Raw genomic sequence first — 17,172 nt, 5'->3', positions numbered from 1 at the left:
TTGTTACGTGGCGGCAGGACAATGATGAGGCGAACCATGGGCGACGATTAAGTGATGTATTTACAAGATGTTGCCGCAGAGCGATGCGATCTATTTACAAGCGGCCATGATCGCTCGGGCCAGCCGCACCCTCTTCGTCGTCTTCAGTGACGGGTTATTGCGCTATGGGGCATTGATAGGTGTTCCGTGACAATATATATATACCATGTAGATGGCCACTTACTTTGAAAAGGTCCATTTTTTTTCATTCGTCACCTAATCAAGGTATATGTGTATCTCCTGTGAAATTCCAGACACCACTGAACACATTATATTTGGACATGCCCTCGATTTCAAACTGAAAGACAGGTTCTCCTAGGCACCCTTCCCGCTAACTTATGACCAAATTCCGTAAATGATCTCCTGCGTCCCTCCTACCCACCTAATTTAGCGAAGGCAGTGTGGGACACTCTCCTGCATTTCATTACCCCAACCTACTATTTTTCCCTCGTTATTTCCCACCCATACCGGTCGTGAACTTTAACTTATCGCTATCCCTAAGGGGGTCTGATACACTGGCAAGAGACACCCGGGGTGTTTTTTCTACATTTCAATAAACGTTGAAAAAAAGGGACCATTCGGGGAGAAATCGTGTTTAACCCGACTCTACTGAAACATGTTCGGGGTGTAAGAATGGGGTGAAATCGAGTTTTACCCGAAAACGAAGAACCCTACATATATGCAGTGTACTACTAGGCGTCAGTGAGAGAGCCTCAAACACGTGGCCCGGCCCTGTCATGAGTGTCTCCGTTCGTTCATTTATTTTATTTTTTTAGAGTGAATGCGTGAGTGCGCGCCTTGCTGGCGCATCCAACAAGGGCGCAAATGGCCAGAGACTGCTCTAAAACACGTTGACATCGTCTTTGGCACCAAATGCGGTCACCATGTGTTGAAGCATCAACTTGGAACGAATATTTTATATTTCAGAATAGACGTCCGGATTTCAGTCGTCCTGGAGGTATCGGTATCGATATGTTTCTCGAATCCTGACGCCAAATTCCACCCAAAAATGACCCGGCATATTTTCAACAAGTGGAAAAGAATATGTGTATTTCAAATTACAGCGGTAGCTGACATTTTGTAACCCCACTCCCCCCTTCGTTTCAATATTCTTCGCCGTCCGGGCCCTTGCGGGACTAAATTTCTTGACAGCGGCCCGCTCACTGCTATGAGCTTGAGAGAGCCCTGCTGTAAGTGAACGCCTAAGCTCATTGAACCGGGTATTAACACATAAGCCGCTTCGCCCTACGTAGCTACCGCCGGGCAAAGGTAGCTGATAGACAAGGCCGGTCTTGCAATGGTAGTGACCGACCTCTTTTTTTCGGTCCCTAAGCCTGGCCAGAAATAAAACGTGTTTCTCTCTCTCTCTCTCTGCTGAGGCCAAACGTATGGCCTGTATTCAATGGCGAGGCGCGCATGCAGGCAACCATGTGAATGCGCCGTCGCTGGTTACGTCGGGCTCCGCGAGATGGCGGTACTTGTCCGTGTCCGTGCTAAGCGCATGATATGCGTTTGACATTCCAAGCTCTAGCCCGCCGAACGCAAATTAATGCCTCGACTCAAATGTGAGTGCGGTAAATAACAACTCTGTTGGCACCACCATTTAGAATCGGGTTTAAACACAATAGACGACGCACGCCGGTGTTATTTTTGTTCTTCGGCGTGCGGCCGCAGTGGCATAAGCCGCGCCATGGTTGTGGCGCTTCGGCCATGTCCGTGGCCATTTCAGTGCGTTGCCAAATGAAGAAATTGACAGCTAAACTTTTCAATGAATACCGGCTTATATAATATGCGTGTTTTCAAGCAATAAAACCAGCCGTGAGTCAGCGCTCATCCTTTCTGCTTCCCTTATTATCTTCCTTTATGGCGCTGTTGCAAATGTGCTACAATTTTCTATTACTTTAGCACTTTATTTCGGGCGACTCGGCTGACATTCAGAGATACGTGTGAACGTATGCCGACCGGAATTTTCCTGAAAACGTGCCACCCTCCCTCTTCTACACAAAAAAGTTAAGGCCAAGAAAATAAAGATTTTATATCGCTGCAGAAGAAAATAGGCAAAACAGACGCTAGTCGAAATAACATTTGGAACGGCGACGCAACCGACCACCAACATAGCCTCGACGCGTTTTCGATTTACTCTCCAACGCAGTGCATTCAGAGCAAGCCCTTAAAGTTCAACGACCACAGAGCCAGCGCTTCGAGCTCGAAGCACGAAAAACCTAAAATAGAGTAGAAGAAAATGAGTAACTACGCGCAAGAGTAATGAATGTAAGGAGCATTTACTGTGTGCCTAGTAATTTAAACACTTCCGCTTGTCCAATGTGATTTTTTTAGCTATAGTTCGCTCTTAAAGCGTGCTTTACAGTCAAAAGTCGATACCATTCGGTAGACATCCAGCGTATCGCTGCGCAGATAAAAAGGACAAAAAACAAAAACGGCAAATGCGTAATCTTCGTTAGTTCGGTTACGCGTGAGCAGATTTGATATGAGCGACAAGAAAAACAAATTTAACAGCCATGGTCACACTTTCACCCGGAACTGGTCCAATCGTGACAATCGCGCGTTCAGATGATCGACATCATGACCCCTACGAATACGTGCGACGTTAACAGCGCACAGTCAAAGCCGCGCTATCGATTCCATAATCACCGCGAGCCCGGAAGTACACTTCAATCACGATCTTAGATTGGTTAAAACAAACGAACCAGTTGTTCGTTTGGATTTACATGCAGAGCGACGCAAACAATCCACCCAAACAAAACAGACGCTCGTTCAGGAGATCGACATCATGGCTTCCTACGAACTTTTTCGACGCACAACAGCACACAGTCAAAGCTGCGTTATCGATTCGATAATCCCCGCAAACCTGAAAGAGTACACTTCAAACACGACCCCAGATTGATAAAAACAAGGTGCGAAGCGCTCACCCCATGCTGTTCTATCCTGCCCAACGCGCGGGCGTCCTCGCAGAAGATATGCGGTGCACAGCAGACGATCACGGCGGCAACGCAGACGATAGCTTCGACGGAACGCGCTCGCGCTCGCACACACACACACACCCACACGGAGAGATGCGCGTCAGATGATCTTTAGTCCGGCATTTGACATCGCGCATGCGGGCTCAGGCCCCGAGGCCCGAACACCGAGGTTAGCCTACACCGCCGCGAACGCTCGCAGTCGTCAGTGCCCGCCAGCAGCTCGCTCCGTGAACGCCGCACACGGCGCGGTGCGATCTCTCTTTCGCTCTTCTCTTTGTTTTTCGCCCATTTCCCGCCAACCTATTCGGCACTATATAGCCTCTATTTCAGCTCCCCGGCAGACCTGCACTAAGCGTGCGTTGTGCGCGGTCTGACAGCTGCCAGCGGCGGAGCCGGCCGGAGGAAACTGGAAACCGGATGAATTGCTGCAGAGGCCAGGCCCACAAATAAGACTGAGGCTGTAGTAGTAGAGTGGCGGTTTATGAACTGCGCAGAGGTCACGACAGCCCGTTCCGAACAGCTCAATGGGTGACCCGCATGATCAGGATAGTTTGAACGGAACAAAAAGACGAAACACAACTTTCTTCAATTTGAAAGAACTAGTCTTCGGAAACTTGGCTTTCGTCCAGCATTGAAAGACGGTTCTTTAACCGAAAATAGGCAAAAAATTAAAAAAAAAAGCTTTCGAGTTTTGCGCCACGGTGACGTAATATAGGTAGGAGTGACGTAATACGGGCCAACCGAAAGAACTATAGCCTTTGGAAGCTTCATTAGCTTTATTCCAGCATTGAAAGACGCTTGTTTAACCGAAAAAAAAAAGAGCAAGACATTTAAGAAGAAACTTTTCCCGGCCGCGGCGGCCGCTTTTCTGATGAAGGCGAAAAGCGAAAACACCAGTGTGTTCGAGATATCGGCGCACGTTAAATATCCCAAGGTGGTGGAAAATAATCCGGAGCCCCCCTCCACCACGGCACGCCTCATCGCCTGAGAAGCGTCGGCGCGTTAAACCTCACAATCAAGCAAATTTTCAAAGACCCCAGTCTCAAAGGAAGAACAAATCCATGCGGCGATTTTTTTCGGACACTAAGTGCAGACGCATATACGAACGCTCTAAATGCATATCCTGACGCGTGGTTTATGGGATAAAGGTATTCTTTCATGAGCGATGCTTATATTGTCCTATCTAGAACGGTTCGTGTTTTCGCGACTTTCGAGTACCCGTTTTGACACAAGGGATGTCCGGTTTCACGCATGCGCGGTGTGTCCAGATAGCTTATCAGAGCTTTTCGGTCGACCAACCAGTCTATGGGGAAATGCATTAGTTTTTCGACAGAACACCACTGGTCCCACTAAGAAAGCTTTCGCTTTAAAAAGCAGCAATATAAGGTACATCTAGTCCCTCTCCCTCGGGAACATGGGGCTCGGCCAAATGCGTCCGCAACGCGCCGTTTCTCGCACGCCACTCGCGCCCAGGGCGCACCGTGCTTAGCGCTTTACCCGTCTCAGTGGCCACGTTCGCTTGCCTTGGCAGCGGCGTTGGCTGCTTACCCGCTCCTATGTCGCCCACCAGTATCGGCTTTTCGTCGCCGCAATTACCAATGCCTTCCTCTTTTCGTGTCCTGCACTGATTCAACGCTGCATTTAACAATGCGGATAAGCGGGGACGGGAGTCACGTGACCCGTCGAGACGACGTGCGCCCGACGCGTCGGCGGCGGTACGAAGGCAGCGCTACCAGAGCCACGTGATCTCTCGTCCTCTGCTCTACCGACGCTCACGCTGTTGGCGGATCGACGGCGGAAACTGTTGCTCATGCAAAAATAGGAACCAAGAATTTCGTTTTATTTATTACGTAGCTGTAATGCACAACCCCACAAATGCTGGCTCAACACCTATAGTGGCTGATGCTAGTACAGGAAGCGACCATTTATGTATTTTAATCATGACTGGATTACTCGTTAGTTTCAATACGTCATCGTTGCACTCTTGTGCCGCATACGTAGATTTAACGTAGATTTAACGTAGATATAGCGTAGATTTACCTACGGGCCGCGCGTAGTTTCTCTGGTTGTTGCTATAAATTCTGGCAAAGCGGAACAAAAGCCAGTCAGCATAAACGTGCGCAAAAAAGTGGTCAGTTCGGTTCGAAGGGACCAAAATCTCTACGCAAGCTACTTAAAAAAAAAAAAACAGGTTCGGCAATCCTAATCCGCCACATTTTAACTAGCAAAAAAAAAGAAAAAAAAAACTGCTGCGTTTTGTACACGTTCAAAACAAGATTGCCAGACAAACTCGCAACAGTCGATGAAACTATTTTGGCGCGTGTACAAGAAAAAGTGGTCTGCATAACATACCGTAGTTTGGCGACCAAAAACATGTTGGATAGCGTCGCTCGCGCGAAGGTCGATAAATGACATCCGGTTCATGCCTCGGTCTGGGCGCGAATCTGCTCCACTCTCTCTCCCCAAAACAGTGTGTTTCCACGATATACTCTCTCAGGTAGTTTGGAAACGTGATTGTCAACTCGACCGAGCGTATCTCGCCCTTCCCCTTTCCATGTTCCAGCACATTTACTTGAAAGGACTCCGCAACACTTCCGATAAACATTTTAACTCTTTCCTTCGCGTCTGGAAGCACTTCGAAGGCCATAGTTATCGCCAGCCCGGATCGGCACTGTGTGATTTGGTCGTCGCAGCAGATACGCCTTCCGTTTCTGTTTTGCTTTCGTGGCTTTCTTTTCAAAGTGGCTGTCGAGTGGGTTCATTGCTGCAACTGACGCAAAGCCGGCAATAGCCACAGCACCGCTGTGATGACGGAATTACAGCGGCCGAAGAGCGCCAAGACCGGGAAAGAGAGAAAAATCTTTTGAGCCAAACTTCCAAATTTTCTGATGGGCGTAATTTTCGTAATTTTTGACTGAGGTACATCGCGACCCCCTAATCTAAGTACTGGATGTGTTAGTTGACTCCGTTCTGCAAGTATTTAAGGTTTCGAAAAAAAGTTGCAAAAAAAGTGTTACAGGTTCCCTTTAAATTGACACTACTTCCCGTTGTCTCGCAAAATTATGTAGTGATTGATAGGGCGTCGCGAACATTCACTTGATCATTACGAAAAATGGTAACGTCGTCCGCATGTAAGCCGACACCTTAACCTGGAATGCATATTTCCAAAATGAACACTCGTATTCCGTTAATGAATAGCTGTTGCACAAGGATGCTTCAAGTGCTCTGCGAATAGCAGAGGCGAAACGAGGTATCCCTGTCCGACAGATGACTGAACGCATACTTTCTCCGATAGCATCTTGGTAAGAATAGTTTTCGTTGTGCAATGCTCCAAATTTCACCTGTTGCGTTAATACGTGCCCCAAAACAGAAAAAAAAATATTTCGTGGTAAACTCTACGGAAAGGTTTTTTCTAAACCCATTTATGAAAATCACCGCATTCCGACAGTCGGCGTCGCAGTATTCAAGAACTGTATGAACCTATATACTATATGAACATTAGTCTACATACTCCTTCCTTTTACGCCACAAGTTTGGTGCTGTCGAACAAAATTCCCAATGACCGACTGTAACCGTTTCGCAAGGACCATCAATAGCACGTTGTAGTCGACATTAGTTAGTGTAATCGGCCGATAGCTCATAACCTCGATTAATTTCTCAATTTCTTTGAGCACTCCGGATTTGAAGGTACGTATTACGGAAAGTCTTCGCAACGTAACGCTTTTCCTGAGTGGGAAAGGTTCCACGGAGTTAACGTATTTTCAGGGACCCAGCCACGCCCATCTGCACCGGATATACGGCGTCAGTGTTTCACAAGTTAACACGTTGTGTAATTTAGCGATCCCTATCTCGCCATGGTGTCACCAGGCTCGAAAAAAAGCGCAGAGCAAATCTTCACTGGTCGCCGTGGAATTTCAATACCGATTTGCTCGCAGACAAGGTTTTTGTGGAGAGAGCGGGGAAAAGCTGGTGGTAACGCTTCAAACAGTATACGTTAAAATGGCTTCAACTGAGCGCTCCTGTCGGATTTACTGCGATGAGAAAAGGAGAAAAAGAGCTCGGTAACTTATTCGCCCTGCTGATAACCGATGGAACAAAGGTTTCTGGCAGTTCTACTGAAGGTATCCGAAATCTGAAGACCACGAGTGACGTGAGAAAGGATAAAAAATACAAAGGAGCCGCGATAAGGGCTCGGACAGAGAAATTGCTGGCGGGTGAACAGCCCACTGAGCGCGCCATCGCCAACGAGAAGAGATACTACATTCGCAAACAACAGATAAATCGAATAGAGTACACTGGCGTGGTGACAAAGGACCTCAGAACATCGTGAGTGCTTTCACAGGTATTGCAGCGTACAGGGAAAAACCAAGAAATGGGCTCGGCACAGAGTTCTCCCGATACCAACTTGACGCACGACAGGGATTCTGGAAATACCAATTACCGCACAACAGGTTAATTGCAGACGCGATAGACGCACGAGTAAATGCCGGTAAGTCTCCTGGACCGGGGCGACTGAATGCCGCTTTCTGATTGATTGATTGATTGATTGATTGATTGATTGATTGATTGATTGATTAACGCGCCGACTCAACGCAGGCGATGAGCCATAGTGGAGGGCTCCGGAATAATTTTGACCACCTGGGGATCTTTAACGTGCGCCGAAATCTCGCACACACGGGCGTTTGTGCTTTTCGAAAGCCGCTTTCTAAAAAGCGTTTAACCATTGACTAGCGGGTTTTTACGAGTTGTGTTTGAAGTGCACGTCACCTTGTTGACTGCTTCTTCGCCGCTTCTATTTTGTTTGGGTTCTTTGTGGAGCGCAGGTTCACTTCAATAAACGTCAACTGCTACAAGAACGTCGATTACTGCGCGACAATATTTGGCAGAACAGAACTAGGACGACAGAGACCAGCTGGCGGGGTACGTGTGATCGTTAGTGGAAATTCTCCGGGCACGTGCGAACTTGCGCACGTACGTGCGCTGATATAGAGGACGTTGCATAATGAGTTGCGACGCGGTGTCACGGCATGGCACCACTCGGGCGGAACGGTACACAACGCTGCATGCGACGGGGGCGAGGGTGGGGGGCCTTTCTTTTTCTTTTTTTTTTTGTAGCTTAGAATAGATAACTGCGGACGAGCTCGCAGGGTAGAAGGTAAGGGGAAAGAACCCGTTGTGTCATACATCCTGGGGGCCTAGTTCATGTCAACCATTGCGTTCATTCACTCTTCACCATCTCGTGAATGCAGCAAACATAAGAGTTTCGCCAATAGGCTTAGCTTAGCGATGTATATAAGCAAGATTTCTTTTTCAAGAACCAGAAAGTAGTACCCTCCCCTTGCTTTTCAATATAGGATTGAAAGTTGCTACCGGCAAATTTCACTGAGACATCTTCCTTTCAGACCGTATTGTATTCATCCCCCAAAATGTTGACAGGTAAGCCTTAGAAAATGAGTTGCTAGAAGGTTGTGAGAAAATGTGCGTTTTCCCTGAGTTTCAGTTGACCAGTGTAGTTTAGCGTTATATAGAGAAAGTTTGTAAGTGTTCAATTTTAGTATGCGTGTTACGCCTCGCAAAATACCTATGCATGAACCACACGTTTGGCTTTGGTTGGCATCCTATACTTTCCCTTTTAACAGTATGAACTTATTTGCGTTCGTACATGGACTGTTAAAACAAACAAAAAAAAACGAGAAGGAGGGATAGAAGAACGATATACCCTGTGAGTCAGTCCTCATTGAATTGTACTATTGTGTTGCGTTCTTTGCCGTAACGACCCCCCCCCACCCTACGTAACGTAATGAATGCCCATCACGTGCCTTCAGGTGCTAAAAAGCAAACATATATATATATATCTATATATATATATATATATATATATATATATATATATATATATATATATATATATATATATATATATATATATATATATATGTGTGTGTGTGTGTGTGTGTGTGTGTGTGTGTGTGTGTGTGTGTGTGTGTGTGTGTTAGGCATGTTAGACATACACACGAACGTACAGTCTTTGTGAAAATTTTCTAGGCCGAACCTAAGCCTCCTGGACGACAAAGAATTAAACGGATAAGCTTAACTTTTAGCTGTGACAAAATTATTTAATGGCAGCAAAAAAGGTGTTTTCTCTAGCTTTCCGGCATAAGACGTTTCAGCCACTTTCGAGACGTAAGTTTGCACATTGAATTTTTGCGACCTGTGCGCTTCCGGCATGGCCTAGAAAATTTTGTCAAACAAAGGCTGCACATACTGTTCAGCCTGGATATTACGAATTTCTCCAGTTAACGAACAAATTTGGATGCACCCTGCGGTTGCCCGTCGGCTGAATGCTTTCCTGATTTTACGAAGTTCCGGATTAAAAAACAAAAACAATCGGAGGTTCCCGGTGACTTTGTCAAATCGAAGCTCAAATGTTTGCGTTTAGATATAGTGGATGTCACACTTGCGCGTCACATCCACACAGAGCGACTTCTACGAGCTTCGGTGTGCACGTAACTAGGGCAGAGACAACGCATGACGCAGTTTCCCAAAACACATCCGTAAACTCGGAAGTTCCCCTCGGAAACCTGCAGTTTTCTTTGCGCTAAATAATGGCGACATGCATGACCAATGCCAGCGGTTACAGGAGTTTCGAACGGTTCTGCGAGTATAAACCGCTTGTTCAAGTATCCTCTTAGAGGGCTGACACGAAAATTTTGCATCTTGGTTTTTTGTAGCGATAGGTAGCTAATGATTTACTTATCACGTGTCGAAACATCCTTTGCTTCAGCATAAGACGGTTGTTTAATTAGAGACGTTTTTAATGCGGCCAGTCGCAGTTTCGGTTTCCGCGGGTGCCGTGAAACGTGCGATTTTGTACAAACAAAGCTGTACACGTGGCCATCGGAGGGATATCACAGAGCAGGGCTGCAGTAGCACTCTCGATTCCGCGTCACCGGAGGTTCCTGCGAATGCCCCTACGTACTGGTCTCGTCAGCCATTAATTAAAAAGCGACCGTGGACGTTACGCAGGCGCTGCGAGTGCGAATTGCTGCCGCGGCTAGAGAACGACGCGCGACGCTCGAGACAGTGGGTGGGGAGACTCGCGCTGGGAGTAGCCGGCCGGTCTGCCTACAGGTCTGCCTACAGGTCTGCCTGCAGATGTGTTAGGCTGCGGCGGATATTCGATTGCCGCTGCCGTAAGCGGTGCGGATGACGATTTTTAATGCAATTCGCCATCGCATAATTAACTCCTTTCTCGTATGTGCTGCCTTGTTTGGGGCTTGAGTCCCATTTCGTTGAGCGGAAACAAGCTACCGCGCGAGCTACCGGCGGCACTTCGCGGCCGTGGCCGCCGCTGGCGCAGCGACCGTGCGGCTCGGCTCGCTCAGTGCGCTTTTCGTGTACCCGGCGCGTTTTCGCGTCCAGTGTAATAAAAGCAATAAAAATAAAGAGCCTGGAATCGCCGTTGAACTTAGGTCGCGGCCAAATTCCTGATGAGCCAAAGAAATCCCGGCGTGCCCGCCGCCAACGATCGGATCGTTCGTTGCTCGAGAGCAGATGTTCCGACCTCCGATCGGAGCAGCGAGCCGGCGAGAAACGCCGGCAGTGCGGAAGCGGCCAACACAAACTCGTGACGTGTTTGGATGTTGTTTATTCACTCAACATCCAGGGAATGTCGATTGCGCGAGGTCCTCCGCTGGCTGCTCGGTTGCGTTTCGCACACTTTAAAATTGATTTTAAATATGTTGCGGACTGTATTTGCCGCTGATATTTCGCAGATGATGTATGTGTGCTGACACCAATCTATCTCCGAAGTTATCTCGCCTTCAAAGTTTCGTGTCAGAACCCCTTTAACCAATGGCCGGAAGGATGAATCGAGGGACAAGCGGGTATTTTTCGGAAGCCTGCCTTTGGGCGCATGGCGCCGTGGGACTGCGGTGGTTAGAAAGCGTGACGGCGGAGGAGCTAATATATACAAGCCGGTCTCCTAAGGTGCTCTGCACTTAATATAGTCAGCAGTTTAAAATAAATATTCCGTTATCAACTGGCACGCTCCAGCAGGTATGGAACGTAATTAGAGTTCAACCGCCCAGCTTGAACGGCCCACAAGAAGCCACACACAAGGTCCCGGTCACCCCACCGCGGGCTAACGCGTACCAACGCTCGCAAAAACAATGCCGCCTTTCATGTGCGGTAACAATCGTTCGTCCGATGGGACAGTTTCACGGTTCGTGCGCGTCTACGGGCAACGACACCGTTCAACGAAGACACGCACGGCTCCATCCTCAGCACCTTTTTTTTTCCCTTGTCACGGTGACTGCATTTTAACGGGGGAGTCATTGGAGGAGCTGACACCTTGCCGACCTCGGATAAATCGCGCTGTGACATTTCCGCCCATGACGCGTGTTCGTTAAGCATTGCGACACGCGAAAGCGATAGCGCGGGTAAACGAACGCGCCCCCGTCAATACATCAACAATGAGAGCTCGGATTGCGCTCGACAGCACGACACGCGCGTCAGCGCTTGGAAGCAAACACATGTACGTCATAAAAACATCGTACAGTAAAATTGTACCCGTATATGGCTTAGCAAAAAAAAAAAAGCAAAAGAGATAGAGAAAGCAGTAAACGTTTGTGGCATCCAAGCTGAAAAAACAGAAATAGAGTGCACCGACCCGTCACCGTCTCTCATTTGTCGACCACAAACATCCCGGCTTCTACTCTTCATAGTTTTAGAGACGATAGTCTTTCTTGGGCTACTTAAACGCAGAAATCGCGGTCTGTCTGTATCTCTGTCCGTCTGTGACTCGATTCAGCCACCCGGCCAAAGTGAAACAAAAGTTGCACAATGGGTTTACATACCCACAGCCAAATCTAAACGTCTAATTCCGGTGTTCATACTTGTCAACATTGTTGAACAAAAACAAGACATTACGCAAACATAAGGAAGAACATCAATTAAGTGATATTTACAGTGTTCCTTTATTAACACATTCACGGATGCTTGGTTTTTGCGACAGCAAATGAAATACTACATCAACTGCAGAAAACAGTCACCTGCTGTTGCCCGCGATCCTGGCGGAATTTGAGAAATCAAACGGCTACAGCAACGAAAGGTTCCACTAGATGGATTCCACGTTCTGCTTGGAACGCACGTGGAATAGGGCAACGTGGTTTTCTATAAACGTAGGGCGCCTCGATTCACGCGCGTCTCCGCCGTACCGCAGTGCTGGCATCGAGGAACCAGAGCTGTAGCTGTGGAACGCGGTAAATTTAAATTGACTTGAGCAAACATTTAGTGTGTTTACTTTAAGGGGAGCGCGACGGAAAAGGAAAAGCATGGGAGGTGAGCGGAAAGAGAAGGGGGGCATTGCAGGGGCGCCAGTCGACCATCGTCTTTAGTTGACATTTGCGACGAAAGGTGCAGATACGCGGCCATTAACGCAACCGCGCAGGAGCGACGACATTGCTTCCGTCCCTCGCCCATCCACCTTTATCAGAAAGCAACACCAATCACTTTGCACCGTAGATTCAACTATGATTTCTGCTTAGTTTCTGTGCTACCCACCCCTTACGTAATACCCCATCACGGCAACGAAATGAAAACCGGTCAATTCACGAGATGGCTCAATGCGCGATTAGCTGAAACTTCATTGCAGTCACAGAGCGAGCGCACGACAGGAATGGGAAGGGTCGGATTGGATTGGATTGAACAGTACTGGATTGACCCCATAACTTCACAAGCGCTTGGCCTAGGTTAAGCCAGCGGCATCTGTCGCGGGAGAAGAAACTGCGCGGCCGCGGCGACAGGATTTTACAGCGCAGCGCCGAAATGAATTGTGGCCGCTATCATTTCGTCTATCAGCTGCAGCTAACATCTTCTTCGACGTCGCAGTACGCATTGGTTTACATTGCGACATTGATTGCAGGGTTTAACGCACCGACGCAACGCAACTCCCTACTACCTGGTCACTCGCCCGCGCCTGCCGCAAGGGGCCGTGTCGCCTCCTTTATTAGGGCGAAAGCTTTCTTGGTGGGACCGATCACGCACTGTTAAAAAACTAATGCATTGCTCCATAGACCAGTTGGTCGACCGAAAAGCTCTGATAAGCTCTCTGGACACACGACGCATGCGTGAAACGGGGCTTCCATTTCGTCAAAACGGTTACTCGAAAATCGCGAAAAAGGAGCGGTTCTAAACAAGACAATGCACACATCAATCATGAAGGAGGAGTACATTACTAGTATACCGTTATCTCATAAACTACGTATCGGTACGCATTTAGATCGTTCGTAAATGCGTCTACTTAGTGCGCGAAAAATGGCCGCATGGGTTCGTTCTTCCCTTGCGATTCGGGTCCTTAAGGTTTGACGATCGAGTGGGCACACTTGCAGCGAATTAAGGTTGGACCCACTTTTAGCTTTCTCGCTTCTCTTTCGCGCTTCTCAACTTTCTTTTAGGAAGGGATGGTGAATTTTTTCGCGAGTGCTCCGAACCGAACACGATCGCTTTTGGTTGGCGATTTAGCATATTCCCACGTTAATTAACTTCACTGAACTTGGTAAGATTACAGCTCTATCCTTGTAGACCGACGTCGCACTCTCAAAATCTATTCCACGGTTGTTTTGTCAAACCTATAGTCTGGTGCGGCTTCGGGAAGCGGAGGCTTAAGCCAATAACAATTGTGAATATTTTTCATACAAGTACATATATTATTACCACAGGGAAAGTGAGACGCCCCCCTCCCTCCTCCCCCCCCCCACCAACTATGGAACTATGGAATTTCGTTTCGCTATAGCTTGTATTCACTGGTGAGGCACGCATGCAGGCAACCTTGTGAGTGCGCCATCACTGGTTACGTCGGGCTCCACGGGATGGAGGTACTTGTCCGCGCTAAGCACATGATTTGTGTCGGACGTTCCATACTCTCCCCCACCGAACGCGAAGTAATGACTCGAGTCCAATGTGAGCGCGATTAATAACATCTCTGTTGATGCCACCGCTGAATCTTGTTGAAACGGAGCAGACGACGCACGCCGGTGTTTTTATCTTCGGCGTGCGGGCGGAGTGGCGCAAGCCGCGCCGTGTCCGTGGCGCATCGGCCATGTCTGTGGCCGTTTCCAGTGTTGCCAAGCGAAGAAATTGAGAGCTAAACTTTTCGGTGAATACCACCTATATAGAGAAGAAACATGCACAGCTTCTTACGCGTAGTAAGCAATAGCTCGAGCTTCCCTGTTACAAGGAAGAGGGAACCGCCTAGTTCCGGCTCCAGCAAGACAAACCCCGTCTAGCAATATCCGCTTCCGCAACGCCCCTTACAGCGGCAGGGATGACGTCGCAATAGCGCCGAGAACACACAGCGATACAGAGGCCCGCCTTCCGACACAGAGGCAACCTAAAGTCAATAAACACCCCATGGCGCGCCTTCGGCTTATCGCTGTTGTACACTCACCGGTCTGAGGGGAAAAAAAAAAGAACGGTAGATGACACATACATTGTAAGAACCCGCTAGATAAATACGCGTGAAGTGCGCCGACAAGCCGCGTCAGAAAGGATCGGGTCTGCGCGCGGTTGGAGCATAGAGAGAGAAATACTTTCTCTATGGTTGGAACTCTATCCGTCGAATTCAAATTCCGCGTTTCAACGCACTGACGTTCGTGGGTATACAACTATGTGCTGCACGAGACGCGCTGTTATCGACAACGCGTTATAGCCCCGTCACACGGAAACATAATGGCAGTGAAAGCGAAATGACACTACACGTTAATGACATTCGCTTCGGTTCTGTGGGCCTGCCTGTATACACGGCAAAATAAATGTCATTTGATAACGGTAGCAGTGACGAAATTCAAACTCTCAGAATTGCTACATAATAGCGCAAATGTGCTCAATATTTTTACACCTTTCAATTTCTTGGAAGCAAAACAAAATTAGAAAAACATCAGCAGAAATTTAGAGAATAGTCTGTTAATGAAGAACATTCTTACTCCGCTTGTCTCTTTGAGTTGCGGTTATTTTATTCTTCAGAAGTTTTGCTCTTTTTTTTTATCAGCCATGATGTAAATTTAGATCATTATGGCGATTATGTGCCTTTACTTCGCTAATTGTGTAGTTTTCCACAGATGCAAGGCGTCGTGCAGGGTTGGTCCGTTTTCGCGATTTTTTATTCGTATTTGCGACGTCCTTTCCCGAGCTTATTTTAGTTTAGTCCTCGTATTTTCGAGGAGATGTATAAGATGCATATTTTTGATGTCAGTTCATTTCTGTAAATTTTTTCTTTTTTTCTGTTTGCCGTATTTCTCAGTTTCTCGAAATTCTGTTGGACCAATTATGTCCATTTACGCTATTACAATGATTAAATCAGTTTGTTCCCCAAATTCCGCAGTCTCCTGGAAATGCAATCTAAACTGTGGCGGTACTCGGCAAAGAATGCTCCGCATTAAAAACAATCATCGTTCATGCATTTCTTATTCCTATACAATTTGAACTCTCTTTAAGATCGGTGTTTTGTACTACGCTTTAACGGGTCTACTGGTGCGCAGAAACTATATATGCTAGACAAAGCATTGTGAAGAGGATATGGTCTGACGCGGACGAAAGAAAGAAAAAAAAAAGCTCCCAGGGCGTCTAAACACTTCTTATTGATTGAGAAAGCATCAGTGTTCATTTGAACGCAGCTGAGTGCGCCATTCCGAGTGTGGCTTGGTTGACCCCGAAGCCAAATGGAATCGGTGAATCGGCAGTAAGCCTTTGACGGCAGCTGCAGTGTCATCGTCACTGGCCAGTACCGATGAGTGGGTATGCGAGAATTTCGCCGCGTTACGTTGACGCCGCAGACAAACCAAAAATGGCCGGTGAATTGGCGGCGAGTTGATTCCTGTGAAGAGGGAACCGCTCCTATAGAAGAAAACCTGCTCTCAATAAACGCTTGCCTCTCTTTCAGGTGTCGTGAGTCATTTGCCAATCTTCTTGACTTGGCACAAAAGAAAAATGTGGCTGGGAATGTTGACGTCGCCGCCAATGGTATTTGCCCTCTGACTGCACCTGTCATCGTCATTGGCCAATAACACTGAGTGACTATGTGAGACTTTAAAGTAGTACTGTTGACGTCGCAGCCAAATGGGAACTGCAGGTTAATCGGACGCTGTCATTGTCATTGGAATGTGACAATTGCGAGCGAGCATGCTGACGTCTCAGCCTACTCGGCATTGGGGAAAGTTACACTGCAAGTTCCGTAAGTTTCGAAGTTTCGTTCCATGAACAGTACGGAGATGAGTGGGCTCGATTGATGAAATTCATAGATCAAGCGCACACATCTCCGCACTGTTTTAAGGCCCCAGCCCCTCCCACACAGCTAAAGGGCGAATCACGTGAGCGGAAAAGAACGCGTCTGCGCACACGTCTGCGTACGCGTCTCCCGCTCCGAGAACCGGTTTGGCTTCCGCCCGCTCCCGGGCGCGTCCAACCGGATCGGTCGGACGCACGTCTGCCTACCGCTTAAAGGGGCCATGCAGACAAAATACAAGTTTGTTTTATTCGAAAGATTTCGTGTTTTATAGTGCCCCCAGCGCTTGTCCGGCAGCAAACGATGCCGTATTCACTGCGAAATTAATCAATTTAAGTTGAACTTTTGATTCTCGCGCCGAAACTTGTGTTTCAACGACGTTTGCAATGGCATCATAAGAACAGGTCTCTCAGCTAAACTTGGTGTGGAGCGGAGAAATTTGCTTACTGTTAGTCAACCTAGATGGCGCCACCACGCCGCGGCAAGCAGATTTCTGTCATTGGTTTGTTTGTGACCGTATTTAAACGTGGTTTGTTTTTGTTCATGGAGAAAATATTCGTTTCGTGAAACATGGTGTTCGCTCGACAAATATTGTCACGTAAGACACCGTCTCTTGCGTCAATCGGCCAGTGTCGTCCGAGACACCCCCAAAGCCCCGCAGAGCTGCGCATCTAAACCGAGCATAGTGCGCGCAGTACCAACAGCAGTACGCATCGGTACTTCTATGTTTACGTGTACTTTCGTAACTTCCACTGTTTGTCCCACCATTCTTACTGATATATAAAAATGTGCCCTAAATGTAAGCGCAAATAGCTCGTTCGGCAAGCTTATAAGCTCTGCCTAATTTGCGTTTGCTTTTGCCGGCCTCCG

At 47.7% G+C, this 17,172-nt stretch overlaps 1 protein-coding gene across 4 annotated transcripts in view; it reads right to left on the bottom strand.

The window, feature by feature from the left end:
- Pld (Phospholipase D) overlaps positions 1 to 17,172 on the bottom strand; it is a 120,436-nt gene that overhangs the window by 89,743 nt on the left and 13,521 nt on the right. Inside the window, exon 1 of one of the 4 annotated variants that reach the window (XM_077674419.1) lies at positions 5,373 to 5,476. The exons of 1 other annotated variant lie outside the window; for it this stretch is intronic. In XM_077674419.1, the coding sequence (XP_077530545.1) occupies positions 5,373 to 5,395 (23 nt within the window). In that variant the 5' untranslated portion in view covers positions 5,396 to 5,476. Of the gene's footprint in view, positions 1 to 2,969; positions 3,349 to 5,372; positions 5,477 to 17,172 lie in introns of those variants that run through there. 2 more of the 4 variants (XM_077674425.1, XM_077674420.1) reach the window with 2 other exon arrangements.

This window comes from Haemaphysalis longicornis, unplaced genomic scaffold (genome assembly GCF_048455015.1).
Source record: "Haemaphysalis longicornis isolate Haplotype H1 unplaced genomic scaffold, Haemaphysalis longicornis Haplotype H1 scaffold_6, whole genome shotgun sequence".
NCBI classification, from domain to species: Eukaryota; Metazoa; Arthropoda; class Arachnida; order Ixodida; family Ixodidae; genus Haemaphysalis; species Haemaphysalis longicornis.
Note: the sequence above shows the minus strand (reverse complement) of the source record. Positions and strands in the feature narration are given on the sequence as shown.